Below are 17,400 nucleotides of genomic sequence, written 5' to 3'. Positions count from 1 at the left end.
CAAGTCTCTTCTTGGTAGCCTGCTATCCTTCCCCTGAGTGCCACCGGGCCTCCCCATCCAGGGGGCATGGTCAAATATGGGGCACCAGAGTTCCATTGTGTCATCTTGCTAGCCCTTATTTTGTGTGTCTGTGAGTATGAAAATTATTACCATCCAGTGTAATGGGTCTCATCATAGTGTTTCTCATCATCTATGTTATCATATTTCTTTCTGATAGGACACAAGCCCTCTGATGTGCTTTTCAGATGCTTGGAGCAGCCGCCGCGGGATGGGGGTGGGGCAGGGAGAGTGACACCTAACATTTATCCTGGTGGGTTTCAATGTGTAAATGTCCTTCTAGATTTTGGAAGGAGCACATGATACCTGCTCTGGAGACATTTTTATTGTTTTTGTTGTTGTTTAAACTTTCAATTATTGTCTCCATGTGGCCATTGTGTAGACATTGAGCGTACAAATGAAACATTTATTCTGATTGGCCAGTGCACTTTGGTTTCTTTAAGGGGGTGTTTTCTCCGGCCTCCAGGCAGCCATGGCTCTACTGATTGTGTCCTGTTGTCTTGTTTCTTCCAGAGGATTTCAACAAGCTGTGCTCTGTCCCTCTGGTAATTCCTGGGAGACCAGACTATCTTCCCCCACCCATTGGCCCCCTTCCTCCAGTTCAACCAGTTCCTCCTGGCTTTCCTCCGGGGCCTGTGGTCCCAGTCCCTCGGCCACCACCAGAATATCCGTATCCGCCTCCATCACGGGAACCGCCAAGTAAGAATTCAAAAGCCTTACTTACTTCCTCTTGCGTTTATCTCTTGAATGTTCCAGAGATGAATGTCCTTTCGTGATTGATAGTCTCAGTCAAATGTGGGAGGGGTATGTGAAAGACCGAAATCGGATGCAGAGAGAGAATTAACGGCAGAAGATGTATGAAATTATATTTTAGGTCATATAGTATACAAAATAGTTGACTGAAAATACCTTGCTGTCATAGTTATTTCCCCCAGACCGGAGGCTTGAGAGTAAGGAGGCGGGTGGAGTGGCAAGAGGCAGGCAGAGAAGCCTCTGGGCCACAGCACCTTCTACCCTGCCGGATGCAGTGTGCTCTGTGGAGGCTGGATGGCCTTGTGCTCCAGTGCCTGGCTCACCCTCGGTAGCTCTTACTTTAGGACTTGGTATTTTGTTTACTACTGACAGAGCGGCTATCATAGCTATGAATAATTTTAGTGGGGTTCAATGCTGTTCTTCCAGGGGTGCTGCCTTTCAACGTTACCGACTACTGTCAGTTGGTCCGCTATCTCTGTCAAAATGGACGCTGCATTCCAACTCCTGGCAGCTACCGGTGTGAGTGCAACAAGGGCTTCCAGCTGGATATCCGCGGGGAGTGCATAGGTACGCAATTGATCGCTTGGCTGAAACTGAGAGGTGCCGCAGTTCTGTTGTAATTGTCTGTGTCTTAGTCCGTGCTGTGTTGCTGTGAAGACGCACCATGACCACTGTCATCCTTATAAAAGAAAACATTTTCATTGAGGCTTACTTACAATATCAGAGGTTTAGTCCATTTTCATCATGGCGGGGGGACATGGTGGCAGGCAGGCAGACATGGTTTCTGGAGAGAAGTGGAGAGTTCTACATCCAGGTCAGCAGACAGAGAGAGAGAGAGAGAAAGAAAGAGAGAGACATTGGGCTTGACTTGAGCATTTGAAACCCCAAAGCCCACCCCCGGTGACACATTTCCTCCAACAAGGCCACACTCACTCCACAGCAAGGCCACGCCTCCTACCCCTTGTCAAGTAGCCCTGCTCCCTAATGACCAAGCACCTATGGGGCTATTCCTATTCCAACCGCCAGGGCCTGTGCTGTTTTCCTATTGCTGTTGTGACACAGCACCTCAAACAGTGGCTCCAAACCATAGAACTTTCTTGTCTTTGGCTTCCAGTACAGGCCTTAAAAGCTAGGTGTTGGTGGGGTTGTAGCTTCAGAACCTCTGCGGGATAGAGAATTTCCTGACCCTTCTAGAGTTTCTCAGACTCTGGAGACAAGTACAGCATCGTGGCCTTCCTTTATCTACACATCCCGGAGGGCAGGCTCTTCAGTAGTCCAACACGAGGACCACTGGGCTGTTGGATCTGACAGCATTCGGTTGGCGTGTGCTCTTCCGCCATAAAATAGATTTGTTTTTTAGTTGTCAGTTCCTAGTTTCTCACTACCTTTCCCCCTGCCCCTCCCCACCCCCATCATATGGGCAGAATAACCTCTTCTATGGGTTATCCAGAGTGACAAAGGAGAGGGAGGAGTGTGTGGCTCAGGGTCAGACTTGACTCTGCACCCCCAAGAAACTTGTAGAGTAATAAGGCTTTGTGGAGCCTTAGTTTACTCCTTAGCGGCAATGTAGACCAGTGGGCCCTGCTCCTAGTATGTAAAACAACTGGAGCACTTCGGGATTAAGGCTATGGACGATGGCACATGAGGACCTCCCTTTAAACAACCATCTATCCACATTTTTTTCTCACATGTTTTACAGAACAGCAGCAGGAGATGCTTAGACATTAGGCAGACTTTCTTTGTACTAAAAAAATATATATATATATATTTATATATATAAGTTATATATATATATATATATATATATATATATAGAGAGAGAGAGAGAGAGAGAGAGAGAGAGAGAGAGAGAGAGAGAGAGAGAGAACACACCTTTGAGGTAAATGTTAGTCTCTTTGATTTTTTTCCCCAGGACGTGGAGTTGAAGCCAGAATTTATATAAGTGGTAGGCCAGTGCCCTATCACTTAGTAACATCCTTACTGTACTTCGTCTTTTTATTTTTGAGACAGGGTCTTACCAAGTCATCTAGGCAGGCCTTAAATTTGTAATTCTCCTGCCTCGGACTCCTAAGAGCTGGAATAACAGCCATGTGCTTTCTCGCATCTGTCCATTTGATTTTCTTAGGCCAGATTCACATAAGAAACAGAACGTGTTTATTATCTCAGAGCATGTACGGTGGAGAGTGTATCAGTAACCAGGGCTCTTACGTGTTCCAAGCAGAACCTGGAAAAAGAGGCAAGAATGCAGGCAGACTGTTCCACTAGTTTTGCAGTGGGAAGAGGCCTGGTATAAGTGGGAAAGGGGAAAAAAATACTTTCATTATGCAGTTTTCCTTTCTTTCTTTTTCCAAGTTCTGCTTTGTTGAGAAAGGGTTCCATACACAGCCCTGGATGACCTGGAACTCACTATGTAGTCCAGGCTGTCCTCGAACTCACAGAGATCTGCCTGCCTCTGCCTCCTGAGCGCTGGCATTAAAGATGTGTGCCACTGCCACCCGGCTTTCCTCTTTTCTTAAAGGAAACTGTTTTTTAGGCATGAAGAAACCTATAGAGCCTTAGAATTATGAGCCATTGTGCAAACTTTCACCATGACACACTGTGTTTTACAGATGTTGATGAATGTGAGAAAAACCCATGTACTGGTGGAGAGTGTATCAACAACCAGGGCTCTTACACGTGTCACTGCCGGGCTGGCTACCAGAGCACGCTCACCAGGACCGAGTGCAGAGGTGAGGGGCTCTTGGGGACTGAGGGCATCTGTCCCAGATGAAGGCTTTGCTTTGAAGGACTCCAGGGAAACAAAAATGGAAGGGGCTAATCCCCCCACACCGCTGCTCTGTGTGTGTATGTGTGTGTGTGTGTGTGTGTGTGTGTGTGTGTGTGTGTGTGTGTGTCTGTGCACGCGTGCGTGCCTTATCCAAGCATCATTTCCTTTAGGATGTTGCTGTGCAGTCTAGAAAGCATTCAGATTTTTAAAAAAGCTATCTATGTGCCTGGGGGAATAGCTTATTTTCATGTCTTTCGAGCTATTTCTGCTAGTTGTTCAGCTTCCTTCTGAGAGGGTGGGGGGTGTGGTAACTCTGCGACAGAAACTGGGGAAGCATCTGGTGAAAGTGGTACATCTTTAGTTCTCTATAGAGAGGAGGATGCTGGGCTCTGCAGCAGTATCACCCGAGGGTTGCCTGAAATGGTTCTCTAGCCCTTCCTCAGGCCTGCTGATCAGAGCCAGCCCTTGGCAGGCTTCCCCAGCCATCTGTGTGCACACCAACATTGCAGAAGTTCTGTACGTGTCCTCTCTGAAAGGTTGCCCTTCTGATTTATTTCTTCTCCTTTTACTAAAATATAAAAAGTAACACACTTTTGGAGGCTTTTGCACATTGGTACTGTGTTTAGATAATTTCCACCCCTCCCTCTTCCTCCTCCAACTCCTCCTATGCCCCTCAACCCCTCACCTCTTCTTTAATTTTTATTTACACACACACAGACACACACACACACGCGCGCGCGCGCGCTCATAAATGCAGCTTGCTGAGTGCATTTGCTGTTGCTGGTATGTAAGTGTTCAGGGCTGACTGATTGGAATTAGAACACCTATCAGGAGGCTTCACTCTGAACACCGCCCCCACCCCCCGCAGCAGCCATTGATTCCCTGGAGCTCTTCATATGTCTGTGGGACCCTGTGAGATTTCCCTGCCCATGTTGTCAAGTCACAGGTTTAGTTCTCAAATACCTTATTAAGCTGTCCAATACGCCTTTGGTTAAATGGCATTTACGTAGTAAGTTTCTGGGGGTGGAAATGAGTAATATATACTGCCTTCCCTTCAAGAACGAGAGCTTTATCTGTATGTTCAGCACAGAATGAGTTGTGTCATTAATCCAGTAGAACTAAGTGAGCACTATTAAACACAAGGCAGGTGGGGAGGTTTGTGCCACTTAAAACTGCGAATTCATTAATATGAGATGATTTTATTTTCCTCCTTTAGCAAAAGCATTTTGTGTGAATTGAGCAAGTTTGATAGTCATCTATGAACTACCCTCAGAATCTTTGCATTTGCTCAAATTTAGAGACTTAACACCATTACCATATTTAGGTACACCACCCAGCAATGACAATTTTGAGCAGAAAAAAACAAAACAAAACAAAACAAAATCTGTAAGCATAGTATTTCCACACAACGCTATTAGCAGCCTGCAATCTGAATTATAAATCCAAATAGGTTGATCATTTTGCTGATTTAAAAGTCCTCTGAATGCTTTAGCTGTTAAAGTGATTTGATTGTGAGCCATGCATTGGACATTTTTCAATAGAAGAAATCACTGTTAAGAGACTTTGCTGCTTATAAGCTGAGAGAAATTGCTGAGAAGGGATTGGCTAGAACAAGAGGCAGCCAGAGTAAAGGCATACCTTCCCTTTAATCCGAAGCCTGGTTAGAGCTGAGGCTGACCCACAGCTCCGGGACCGTAGTGTCAAATTTACCGAATGTAAGAGCACACTTGTGGTGTTTGGAGGACAAGACTCTCAGCAGAGGGATCCAGAAGTCTTTGTCCTTAGCTCAGGAGGTGTGCTTGGATCAAAAAGGACAGACGAGTGGAGGGCAAGTCTCAGTAAGAAACGTTCATGCTGTGTAGACTTCTACAAGTGTACGGTATCCCCCATGGCATTCTGGGAGTAGTGAGAAGAAAAGAGGGACTCTTTTTCTTGTTTATTTTAACCTCAAAAAATTATAGAATGTTAAAATTGGTTTGAGAATATGTGGATTTTTTTTTTTTTTTTTTTTTTTTTTACTATTTTTCTTTGTGGAGCAAGACAGGTTTTAGTGAACATTAAGAATAAAGTTGAGGGGGGAAAAAGAGAAGAAATCAGAGGCGTTTGGCACTAAGATCAGACAGAAGAAAAGCCCAGACTGCTTCAGCTAGTCCAATGGCTCACACAGAAACCACTGTGGGATCAGCTTGGAAAGCGAACGCGTAGGAGGTCAACCACAGACACGGTGCAGACACTGGGCAGACAGGATAACTGGGCAGGTCGTAAATGCACATTCCTCACTAGGGTGTGCAGGATGCTCACACTCAGGGCCTCTGCTCAACGTGGATGGGTTGCTCTCATCCAACTGGGCCTTGTTCTACATCTTCTGGGGACAGAGCATGGAGATGGTTGCATGTTGCTGGGACAAGGCAGTGACCCTTTGAAGGCCATCCATTTGTAGTCCCTGGGACAGAAGCAGCAGACCCAGGATACCTGCTATCAAGGGTGACTTTTAAATCATGGAATTAAAATTTTTAAGCTTATGTCATTTAAAAACATCTCTTAGTTCTATTATAATTGGTATAATAATAATAATAATATCGACAATAATTTTATTTTGTAATAATAATTATTTAATAATAACAATAATTTGTATTATTTAATAATAACTTATTATTATTATTATTATTATTATTATTATTATTATTATTATTATTATTATTGATTGAGGATGGGACACCCTCCACAGGATCAATGCTTTGCTTGGTAGGTAGAATAGTCATAAAGTTTAGACTGAGACTCATATGCATGCCCAGTGAAACTATACTTAGTCCAGAACTGCAGTGAGCCACGTGGACATCTTGTAGCTATAAAGAGAGTTATTAGGGAGAATTGAGCAATTTCTGGGGAAAAAATGTACAAAGCATTTCTGTTACTTCTGATTTTGTTGTAATATTTACCTTTTAATCGTATTTGAAATTATATCAGCCAAAGGTCAATATAAATAATCACATATACCACTCAATAAATTATCTAGAAAAATGGTGAAAGCTCTATTTTCTTCATATAACTGAGATCCGAGTGGTCTTAATAGAGAGCAAGAGTGAATGCGATCGCTAAACCTTTTTTTTTCTGTTTCCTATCTTTCTGACACTGTGGGCCCCACATACTTTGTTATCCGGTATGGTGTGTAAGGTGACGGATAGTGTATCAAGTAATTGGAATCCAAGATTAAGGCCATAAGTTTAGAAATGGAGGGAGAAAGAAAGCAATTGAAAGTCCTCTGAGTCAACTTCATCCCTTCTAATCTTTTTTTTTTTAATTTTTTATTAATTTATTCTTGTTACATCTCAATGGTTATCTCATCCCTTGTATCCTCCCATTCTTCCCTCCCTCCCATTTTCCCTTACTCCCCTCCCCTATGACTGTGACTGAGGGGGACTTCCTCCCCCTGTATATGCTCATAGGGTATCAAGTCTCTTCTTGGTAACCTGCTATCCTTCCTCCTTTCTAATCTTAACCTCAGACATCGACGAGTGTCTTCAGAATGGCCGCATCTGCAACAACGGGCGCTGCATTAACACGGATGGCAGCTTCCACTGCGTGTGCAACGCGGGCTTCCACGTCACCCGGGATGGAAAGAACTGTGAAGGTAAGTGCACTGTCCTCAGGCTGCTCCCTTCCCCTCTGATCAGAGCTTCGGTGCAAGACAAGAGCCAGGGGCTGCGTGAAAGATCAAACTCTCACAGGTGTCTCGCCAGTTTCTTCCTGAAAGGCAAGTGTGAATTTCCACGTTGTCGTGACCACAGTCACATTTGTACCTGTCAAGTAACATTTACACATGCTAGCAGCCATGGGTGTTTGAAGGTACCACGTGTGGTAAAGCTTTTGTGGAGTGTACCATTGCTTCTTAGTTTTATGTGATCAAAGTTTTATATTGTGGAGTTTTTATGCCCTAACAACAAACAAAACCATGAGAAGACCATGTTTTAAGCCCATGCTTTCTACAGTTACTTAGAATCCTTTTTGTATAAAGTGCCTGCCTGGTAGTAAGACCCCATAACCAGTGACTGGGCATGTAGAATTGTTTTTGAGAGAACTGTGGGGTGTGTAGAGCCAAGCTTTTATATTTGACCTCTGAACTCACCACGTGGCCAGCTTTCACTTACAAAGTAAATATGACTGCGATGGGTAAGTGTCTGCTTTGTGGGCCTTTAGCAGAAGGTGCAGAACGCTCCTTATCATGTTTTCAAATTTCTTTAGGAAAGGCCCCAAGGATCTGTTAATATGTTGAAAAGAATTTCAAAATTGTTCTTGGGAACATGTTTGGCAGAATATTATCTTGGTGATTCAATCCATGGACTCAATGCCAAAATTCCCAGTTAGGGTCAAATCTATTTTTTTTTAAATAAAAGAAAATCATAAATTACTTTAGTCTGACTAAAAGCCTGTAAGTGAAAAGAGGTCATGTCAAGAGGCGCGGGCCTCCCGGGATAGCTTCAATCGCTCAGAGACCAGCATGCCCGTGAAATTAAGAAGTGTCTCTGAGATCAAAGAGACCTAAATATTAGTGGGCTCAGCTGGATCCCATAGCCAGGTCTAGCACTTACTAAATCCAGCTTTGCAGTATCTACTTCAAATTGCTTAAATGACATGCTTTCTTCTACTTTTTATTATTCTTCAGATAATTTTTTTTGAGAATTTCATACACTGTATTTTGATCACATTTCCTGCTCCCTCCGGCCCTTTCCAGATCCTCCCTACCCGCCCAACCTTATATCAATTCTCCCTATAGTCCTTTGTTTTTTAAAAAAGAACCAGGATTTATTTAGCCTAAGTACATTTTCATACCCGGTAGCCTTAATTTTTGTTTCATTTTTGTGTCATGAGAACACAGGTCAGTAAATTAAATAAGCTGTTAGCACTCCTTCCACTTTGTAGACTTGTGACCCTTAGGAGGACCCTGCCACCCTCTGTTGACTCAACCTGAACTTGGGGTGATGCCTGGTTCACATGCCTTTTCTTCTCTTTGTAATTATCACCTGGAGGAAAAACAGCCTTAGGCTATACTAACAAGAAAGAAAGAAAGAAAGAAAGAAAGAAAGAAAGAAAGAAAGAAAGAAAGAAAGAAAGAAAGAAAGAAAGAAAGAAAGAATAGTGAAAAGCCAAAGTTATATTCATCTAGGCCTGCCTCCCTCTTCTAACCGAGAGAACACATGTCTCTGGTTCTAGACATGGATGAGTGCAGCATAAGAAACATGTGCCTGAATGGGATGTGCATCAATGAAGATGGAAGTTTCAAGTGTATTTGCAAACCTGGGTTCCAGCTGGCGTCAGACGGCCGCTACTGCAAAGGTGTGTACCAGGGAGCCCTGAGCTGTGGCCTTTGCCTGCTTGCCTTCTCTCTCCAGCTTCCGTGAAGAGACTTCCCATGATGAGTTCCCCAGGGTCTCACGTGGAAACCTGACTGCTATTCCTTCTTATGTTCCAGGCATCCAAACAGACATGCTTAATGAAACAAGGCTAGTCTCATTTTCAGAGTAGGCATCTGGGTTCTTCTCAAAGGATCCTGGAATCAGTGCCAATTGGTTCCAGCAGATCTGTCAAGCTTTCTGATAAAGCCATGTTCTGCCTTTTCCTTCTAGTTGAGGAATAAGGATGGTGGGGTGGGTGGGGCAAGGAGAAGGGTGGGTGGGGAGGGCGGTTGCTTCTTGATCATTGCCTTAGGCCATTCATCACCTCTTCCCTTGGAGCCAAAATGCTGATTCATTTGTGGATGCTGTATTCCTTGCTCTTTATCTGGCTATCCTAAGACACAACAGCAATGAATTGGGTTTTACCAAGTTACATTAAGGAAAAAGAAAAGAGGAAGAAGAAATACACCAGGAGTCATGGCGGTACCCTGGTAACCTTTGCAATAATCTCATTGCTTCAAGTATTGGAAGCAAAACTTTGGAAGTTCCTTTTGTGCTATTGGGGTCCTAACGAGTTGCTGGAGACAAACATGTCCCTCTCTCCTGCTGTATGGAGTCAGGAATGGGGGACTTTAGCATGTGGGTGCATGATGTGAGCTAGAATCAAACTCCTCAGAGCCTTCTATGTAAAGCAGCCCGGGAAGTCTACTAGGTTGCCTAGAGCCTCTGTCCACAGTTTCTGCTGTGGAAATGGCAGCAGCCTCGCGTGCCGAAAAGGCAGGACAAAGTCACAAAGCGCCTCTTCTGAGTATCCCTCATTTTCAGCTCTGGTTAAGGTGCCATGGAAGAAATCCTCGTATGTCTTAAGTTCTTGGCCAGGTGGGCACTTTCCCCAGCCTTTAAAGAGCTTCCGGCCCTTGCTTGTTTACCTGCATCCCCTGTGACCTTCACATCGGTGGCTCGTAGTATTGCGAAAGCCCATCGTCAGTGGAAAACAAACAGTAGACTTTTTTCCAATTTTAAAGTAGGAAAATGGTTTGTGTACACAGTGAACTCTGTGCTAGGAGGAACTGAAGTGGAGGAGAGAGGTTGGTGACATTCTACAGTAAGGTAAGTGTCAGGCTGTGCATTTGCTGGTCACCGTGGGAAGGATAGGGGAAGAGTATGCTTGCTGGGCTATTTGAAATGCCAAGGTGTGGTGACAGAGGTGATAGCATCTTGGCATTAGATCATGCTGTCTCAGAGGACATTATGACCTCAAAGATGAATGTAGGCTCTGAAGCTATTGGTAGCCATAGGCATTGCGTCTTCTCCATTAATGGGGTGGTTGGATTGTGTGGAAGTACTGGTAATTGCATTGGCTCACCCTAGCCAACTGAGAGGGAAAGGAAGAGGAAGGCGATCAGCTCTTATTATTGTCCTCATCTTTTTTCCCCTAGTGTATAAAGCTCAGATAAACATCATATGCTGTTTTCCCTTATGCCATGTTCCTCCTTTTGCTGTGGGATGAGATTTTTTTTTTCTTCCTCTGTCATGCTCAACCCACAAACACATGACTGCCAAAAGCTTGGCCAACAGAGCCTGTGCCAACTGAGGGACTTTCTGACCCAGTGGAAAGCCTTCTTCAGGCTGCTTTTTAGAATATAGTCTTCACTGTATGTCTCTGCTTGAACAAGAGGTGCCTGAAACAAATGAAGCAGCCTGACTTCCGGTTCTTATACATAACTGCTGTTTTAATTACAATCTGAACATGAAATCTTGGACCATTGGAATGTATTTTGTGCCAAACAACACAAGCTAAGTAAAACACAGAGGTGCTTCACTCTCAATTTGCCTTTTTAAGGTCAGGAGAAAGGAGATCATTGCATACTCTAGCTGTGTATTGTAAAAAGGACTGCTAGAGGATGCCTTTTTTCTAAGCATCCTTGTTTTCAAAACTCAATTTGGGTACCTACCCTTTCTGCTTAGTCATATTAATGGGGGAAATCTCCACTATTGCTAATATGGACCCAATGACATCTCTTCCAGTACTTAAGAACACACAGATGATACTAAAATTACTCAACAGTTCTTAAGAAAGACTTTACCACATTTCAGCGGTTTCGAGTTGTTGTCCTGAGCCGGGGCTGTCATCAGAACCATCCTGTATCCCTCCTTGTTCTGTCTCTGTGGTGCCCCTTCTGGGAGTTAATATCTGCTTTTGTCTAACTGTCTCGGCGGTCTCAGACAGGGCTGACACTAGCAGGGATGCCAGCCTGGGTGTCGGCTCCAGGAAGGGAAAGCTTCCCACCACAGTCAAAGATGCGGTTTATAAGCAGATTCTGGCACGGCTACAGTGGGATGTGTGTGATACAGAGTCCTTTGTCTTCTAGTGGTCATTTTCTTTCATCTACCAGTTCTGTCTGGCTTTTGTATTTTTATTTTTGATAGCAAGCATCTTGGGAGGGTTCCGTGAAGATAGTTTTAATAGATGGTAGCAAGCACGGTTGATTTCTCCATTTTCCATCTCTGGAAGAGCACTAAGCAGGCATCCCACTACTGTGGTGCTGCAGCTATTGGGAATCATTGTCCACACCACCCATGTGCCAGTATTAGCATAGTGAGCTTGTTCAGTGGTGTTAAAGAAATGCCTCTTCCTGCTACAGACATCAATGAATGTGAAACCCCTGGGATCTGCATGAACGGGCGCTGTGTGAACACCGATGGCTCCTACAGATGCGAATGCTTTCCTGGCCTGGCTGTGGGTCTAGATGGACGCGTGTGTGTTGGTAAGAAAAAGCCACAGCCTGGTTTTTAATAAATGCTCCAGTAGTCAGCAATCCTTATCAGTAACAAGTGTGTCTTACCCTAGCAGGTAGGATACGGTAATTTTTGCTGAACAATGATTTAACAAATTCAATTCTCTTCTTGAATAAATTGGATACTAGTGTTGGGAATAGGGAGATAAGGTTAAGTAAAGAAAGGCCAGGGAATCCTTGCCTTTTCTTCCCTGAATATATAGCCAGCTTCAATTTTCTCCCATCTTTCTTTGTGGATAAAAAAAATTACAGTCTATAGACGTGGCTTGTATATGAACACCATTTTGTGGTATACATTTTAATAGAGAATTAAATACCCAAGAGAAATGTATGATGCCACCGAAACATGGATAAATCAGAAACATGCGATGATAGTTTATGAGGCTTTGGATTTGTTAAATAACTTTTATCCAGGTGACATTTAAAAGATACTCAGTAAACCCTTTGAATTAGAAAGGATTGGGTGAAGCCGGAAATTCTTTCTCTAGAGATAAAGATAACACAGCCTAGTTGACCAGCATCTGCAGGTTTATACAATGAACCTTTTACACACTAAACTTTCTCCCTTTTGGAAAGTGAACCCAATTTAGACATTCAATAACCGCATGTTTATTTTCAAGTAAGCCACATTTCTAATAAAGGTCTTACTTATCACAGTGTGAGATCCAGCCTTCAACCAGTGTTTATAGTTTCTGCTCTGTGCATGCCTAAGGAAGACAAAAATGAATGAAAAATAACCCTAGCTCTTAAGGGCCTCACAGTTTGCTCACTACGATAGCCCAAGGAGACAGGTTGGCTCTGGCCACTGGGCCCCACTGCTCAGAAGCTAATGTGGGTTTAGAGTTTTGTCTTCTCATTGTCATGTCCTAAATACAGAGGCATTCCCTGTGAGTCACAGCAGGGACAGTGAAGAAACAAGGGCGGCGTTGGCTGCAGTGCAGGGGCTTTTATCTGCTTAAAACGACAGGGTAATGACCAGTGCTTCCTCCTGGTTAGACACACACATGCGGAGCACGTGCTACGGGGGATACAGGAGAGGCCAGTGTGTGAAGCCTCTATTTGGTGCTGTTACCAAATCCGAATGCTGTTGTGCCAGCACAGAGTACGCATTTGGGGAGCCCTGCCAGCCGTGTCCTGCACAGAATTCAGGTGAGCGGAATCGCGGAGGGGCCCTCCTGCTGCCAGCTTTCTGTCACCATTCATGGTCTTTGCTTTCATATAAGTCAGCGGAAAAGTCTGTGTCACACTCCTAAGGCTAACTTGTATGCCCTCCCTGCGTCTTGGCAGAGGCTAGCCAGTGTCTAGACACGTGTGACTCTCCTTGCCCTCACAATGATTTGCCGTAGGCAGTTCATGTGCCTCTGTAAGAACTACCCCACCTCAGTCCTGGTCATGCTCCCGAGAACACACACAGCTTCAGGATGCTTGCTCCCTTTTTTTTTTTTTTTTTTTCAGGAGCTGACTATTATAAAGGCAGTTTTTACACAGTGTAGAAGAAAATAACATTCCAATGACCTGAATATTCCCAACAGTTTCCCAGAAAGCCATTTGTAAATTTTGTTCACAATCCTAATGTTGATTTTGGTGTACTTTTCTTAAATGGCTTTATTCAACCTTAGGGAAAAAGTATTTTTTTCTGCAGTTGAGGTAGCAAGTATACTGAAAAGACAACCAGGGAAGTGAGTCAAATTCTTTTTCCCTATTCACAGGCAGAGAGATTTGTGGGAGATTAGTTATTTGTATATATTTTTGCTCATTTAAACATTTGGAAAAGACACATTAATAAGGATAATTATAAAATGGAATTATATGGACAAGGAATTCCTAGTGTTCTGACCGTTCTGTGCAGATATACTTACTTATATTCATAATGAAAATAGTTTATTGAAATATCTGAAATATCTGACTCTGTCTCCCATATGCAAATTGTGTGTGTATGAGAGAGAGAAGGAGAGAGGGAGGGAGAGAGAGAAAGAGAGAGAGAGAGAGAGAGAGAGAGAGAGAGAGAGAGAGAGAGAGAATGTGAGGGAGAGAGAATAGTAGAAAGGGGTGATGAGGTGGGAGGATAGAGAAAGTAATAAAATATTTGTGACATGAAAGCAGAAATGAGGACTCTTTGGGATGAAGAAGAGGACCAGGATGAGAGAGAAGAAAGAGTGTCAGGGGAGTAAAACTGACATATATTTAGGAACAAAGAAAGTAACTTATTGAAATGAAGATGGTAGATTTTTATTATTTGATTATGATCTTAAGTTAGCTTATCAGTTGGCCTTTATTGTCCTAAAATAAAGCTAAGACTAAAAACAAAAACAAAACAAAACACTTAGTAAGTTTTTATGTAACAGTCAGTTATTTCTTTGTTGCTTAGGGGATAAGATCTTTTTAGATCAAGATAAAGGATTTACGTTAATAGAGATGAGATATGACAGATATTGTAGTTCATTAAGAAATTTAGACCCAACAAAATAGGAAAGATGTTTATTTAAAGTCTGACAAATACAAATAGCCAAATCACTATGAATGTAACACTTATATAACTCATGATCATCTCATGGTTCCCCCTGTTTTATTCATGTGTAATAAAATAAATATATATGTTTTTTAAAAGATTCCGTTATTTCATCTCCTTCCTAAGTAAAATTCATTAAAAATTAATCCAGGTATGACTTTCAAAGATGTGTAAATGAAAATAATCTTTGAAATTAGTGTTCTGAATTAAATATCATAAGAAGCTAATTAAAGGAAACACCTCAAAGGCAGTGAGGGCTGCCTCTTAAAAGATAGGAAGTGTTGCTGTGGCTGAGAATAATACACAGATTATTTGTATGTCATCCAAAATCAGTTAAATACACATTTAATACACTTCAGCTGTATGCAAATATTCATCCAAACAAAATAATTGCATAAAACTCTGTAGCTGTATAGTCTGTCCTTGGTTACACCAATTTTTCAAAGTCCTGTTCTCATGCACTGTGGATTTGTGAGACAGGTGTGTGTCAGTACAGCTGGGAAGCTGATAGTGCACATGCCTAGATGTTCTTTGCTTTATCACTTTCCCTCGGGACCAAGAGCATCTCCAAAGAATGCTCCTATGCAGGGAAATTATATAGGTTTAGGGAAAAGTCACTAAAAAAAACCCAGTTCCTTTAAGCAATAAAGCTCAGCGGAAGCTAAATCAGAAGCCTATGAGCACTAACTTCCTGCTTATATTTATGGGTTGTTTTTGTTGTTTTGTTTTGGTCTGAGAATATTTACATGGAAACTGTCCACACATGGACTTTCTTCCACCACATCAGTGACTGAAGAATGTCAAATCATGATAGATTCCCTACTTAGGATCTCCCTCCTTTCAGGAGTCAACTGAGTGAGACATTGGAACCATGTAAATATCCAAGGTCACTGTGTGCATACCATGAACCGGCACGGGTGAAGCTGTGTCACTGGCTCCTAACCTGATTTATGTGGGCAGCAAGTCTCTCGCCTCCTCAGCCTCCAAGCATTTTCCTTTCTCAAAAAGTGGTCAGCTGAGCCCTATGAGTACAACTCTGGGGCGTGTCCGTGCGGCCTGTCACACTGCTGTACCTTGGGGCAGCTAAGGAAACAGTTATTAAGAGTGTGAACTGCCTGCATTTATGTTGTCTCATTAAACAACCAAGCAAGAAACAAGAAAGTCGCATTAGAAACGAATCCTCCAAAGTCTGTATCTTATAACAAGCAGTAAAATGTCTTCATTAAACAAACAAACAAACAAACATTGATAAGACCAACAATGAACAAGGAGAAACCATATCAGTCACTGTGTATTTAAAAGCCAGAGACTGAAAGACAACAGCAAAAAACAAAAACATATCGTTGTTATCTCTTCTCACTCCCAACTATTAAAATGGACATGAAACTTTGTGAATAATAAATAAAGAGAACAAAGCCATGACAATTCTGTGGCAGTGTTGTCATGGCTAATTCTGATTAGCTGATACTTGCCCTAAACAGAAGTGTATCAAGGCCACTGTGTTGGCCACTGGTCAGGACCTGACTGTTCTGTGTATGGAAGAGATCTGAATGCTAATGTACTTAGGCTGGAAGCAAATCCCTCCTCTCCGGTTACTCATGCATGATTTTAACAGTTATCAAGAGTTTTCCTGTGGATTCACCATGGAAAATTAACACAGTATCCATCCGCATGATTCAAAAACTACAGTTCTCCGTGAGACTGGATGCTTTGTTGTGCTCTCGTGCAGAGAGCCCAGTGTCTGCAGAGAACTGAGGAAACGTGAGAACCTGATTGTACTGGAAAAAAAACAACTAGAACTGAGAAACAGAACTATTCCCAGGATGGCAGGAAAAAGTGTTATTGACAGCCAAGAAACCACATTTTAATAGGCACGTTTCACTGTACGTGTAAAGTGTTCCCTGGTGAACAAATTGAGTTATAGGAAAAAACACCTTTTCCAAAAGTGCTTTGCCCAAGAAATTGCTATGACTTCCTTGTATCCTTCAGAGCCAGTTTCCTCCGTGATACAAAGCCTTTAACATGAAAGCTTGCTGTAAAGGTGACTCCCCCAGAAGATGCCCACTTCTTCTGTTAGCACTTTAGCTCAGCTCTCCTTGCTTGGGAGGAAACGATGTGTGTGAGGGCAGAATTTACCTCTTCTGGAAACAAGGGACTCATTTATTATCTGATAATCTATTACAGCGGAATACCAAGCACTCTGCAGCAGTGGGCCGGGCATGACATCAGCAGGCACAGGTAAGGAGTCATTTTGGCATTTACTGACTTACGCCTGTGCAAAGGCAGTATTGAGCCTTCTGTGGGTATCTAGTTACTTTCATGACATGGTCTGGCCTACCCCCTTGCTGGCCATCACTGGTGATATCCATGGGATGCCTAGAAGCCCCCATGGCAGAACTGCTGTGGCACCCTGGTGGCTGTGGGCTTTCTGACTGGCATTGATGGAGAGCTGTAGATGGGATGCAGTGACTGGCATTGTGCATTCTTAAGTGGCAGCCCGAACCTTTTATGAATTTTCATTATCAAATATAGCTGAGAATCTTGGATTGGACAAGCAGTTATCCATTCACAATCTAAAAGATTTCTTAATTCTCAAAGGTTGCATCCTAAGATGCCACTTAAATTTTATAGCAAGAAATAACAACTAACGGAGTTAAAAGAAAATAAAATATTTGTGTAGGAACTGAAGAAATATTGGGTGCCATTAAGAAGAATAAAATCAAAAGAGACAACTGATCTGAGTGTGAAGCTAGTGACCAGAAGAAGGAACTTCCTCACTCATATGAAACTAAGCAATTTGGCTAAGGGGTTCTGGGAAAAACCAGACTAGCTGATTCACCCCATCATATGTGTGAATGAGGATGACGTGAGCATATTGTTGAAAAGGGGGAACTAAGGCAGTTGGTGATGAGGAGTCAGTGGCGATTGGACAAGCTGTGATAAGGACATGGGGGATGAAGCAATGACAACCCTGACTTGTAAAAACCATCCATCCACATAGCTGTCGCTCTCTCTCCCGCTCTGACACTAGAGAGCTCTGCTCAGTATGTGAGAGCACAGAATGTGTGGTCTCTTTGGGGCCAGAGCAGAAGCTCTGAGCTTGCTTTCAGTCTGTAAGGAGAC

General features: G+C 42.9%; 1 protein-coding gene across 1 annotated transcript in view; it reads left to right on the top strand.

Moving 5' to 3' along the window:
* The window catches only part of Fbn1 (fibrillin 1), a 207,471-nt gene that overhangs the window by 115,446 nt on the left and 74,625 nt on the right, over nt 1-17,400 (top strand). The window contains 8 exon segments of the mRNA XM_051144536.1: nt 571-756; nt 1,237-1,377; nt 3,420-3,539; nt 7,083-7,208; nt 8,789-8,911; nt 11,616-11,738; nt 12,765-12,917; nt 16,462-16,515. Coding sequence (XP_051000493.1) covers nt 571-756; nt 1,237-1,377; nt 3,420-3,539; nt 7,083-7,208; nt 8,789-8,911; nt 11,616-11,738; nt 12,765-12,917; nt 16,462-16,515 — 1,026 coding nt within the window.

This window comes from Acomys russatus, chromosome 4 (genome assembly GCF_903995435.1).
Source record: "Acomys russatus chromosome 4, mAcoRus1.1, whole genome shotgun sequence".
Lineage (NCBI taxonomy): Eukaryota > Metazoa > Chordata > Mammalia > Rodentia > Muridae > Acomys > Acomys russatus.
This window is presented reverse-complemented; position numbering and strand designations above follow the sequence as displayed.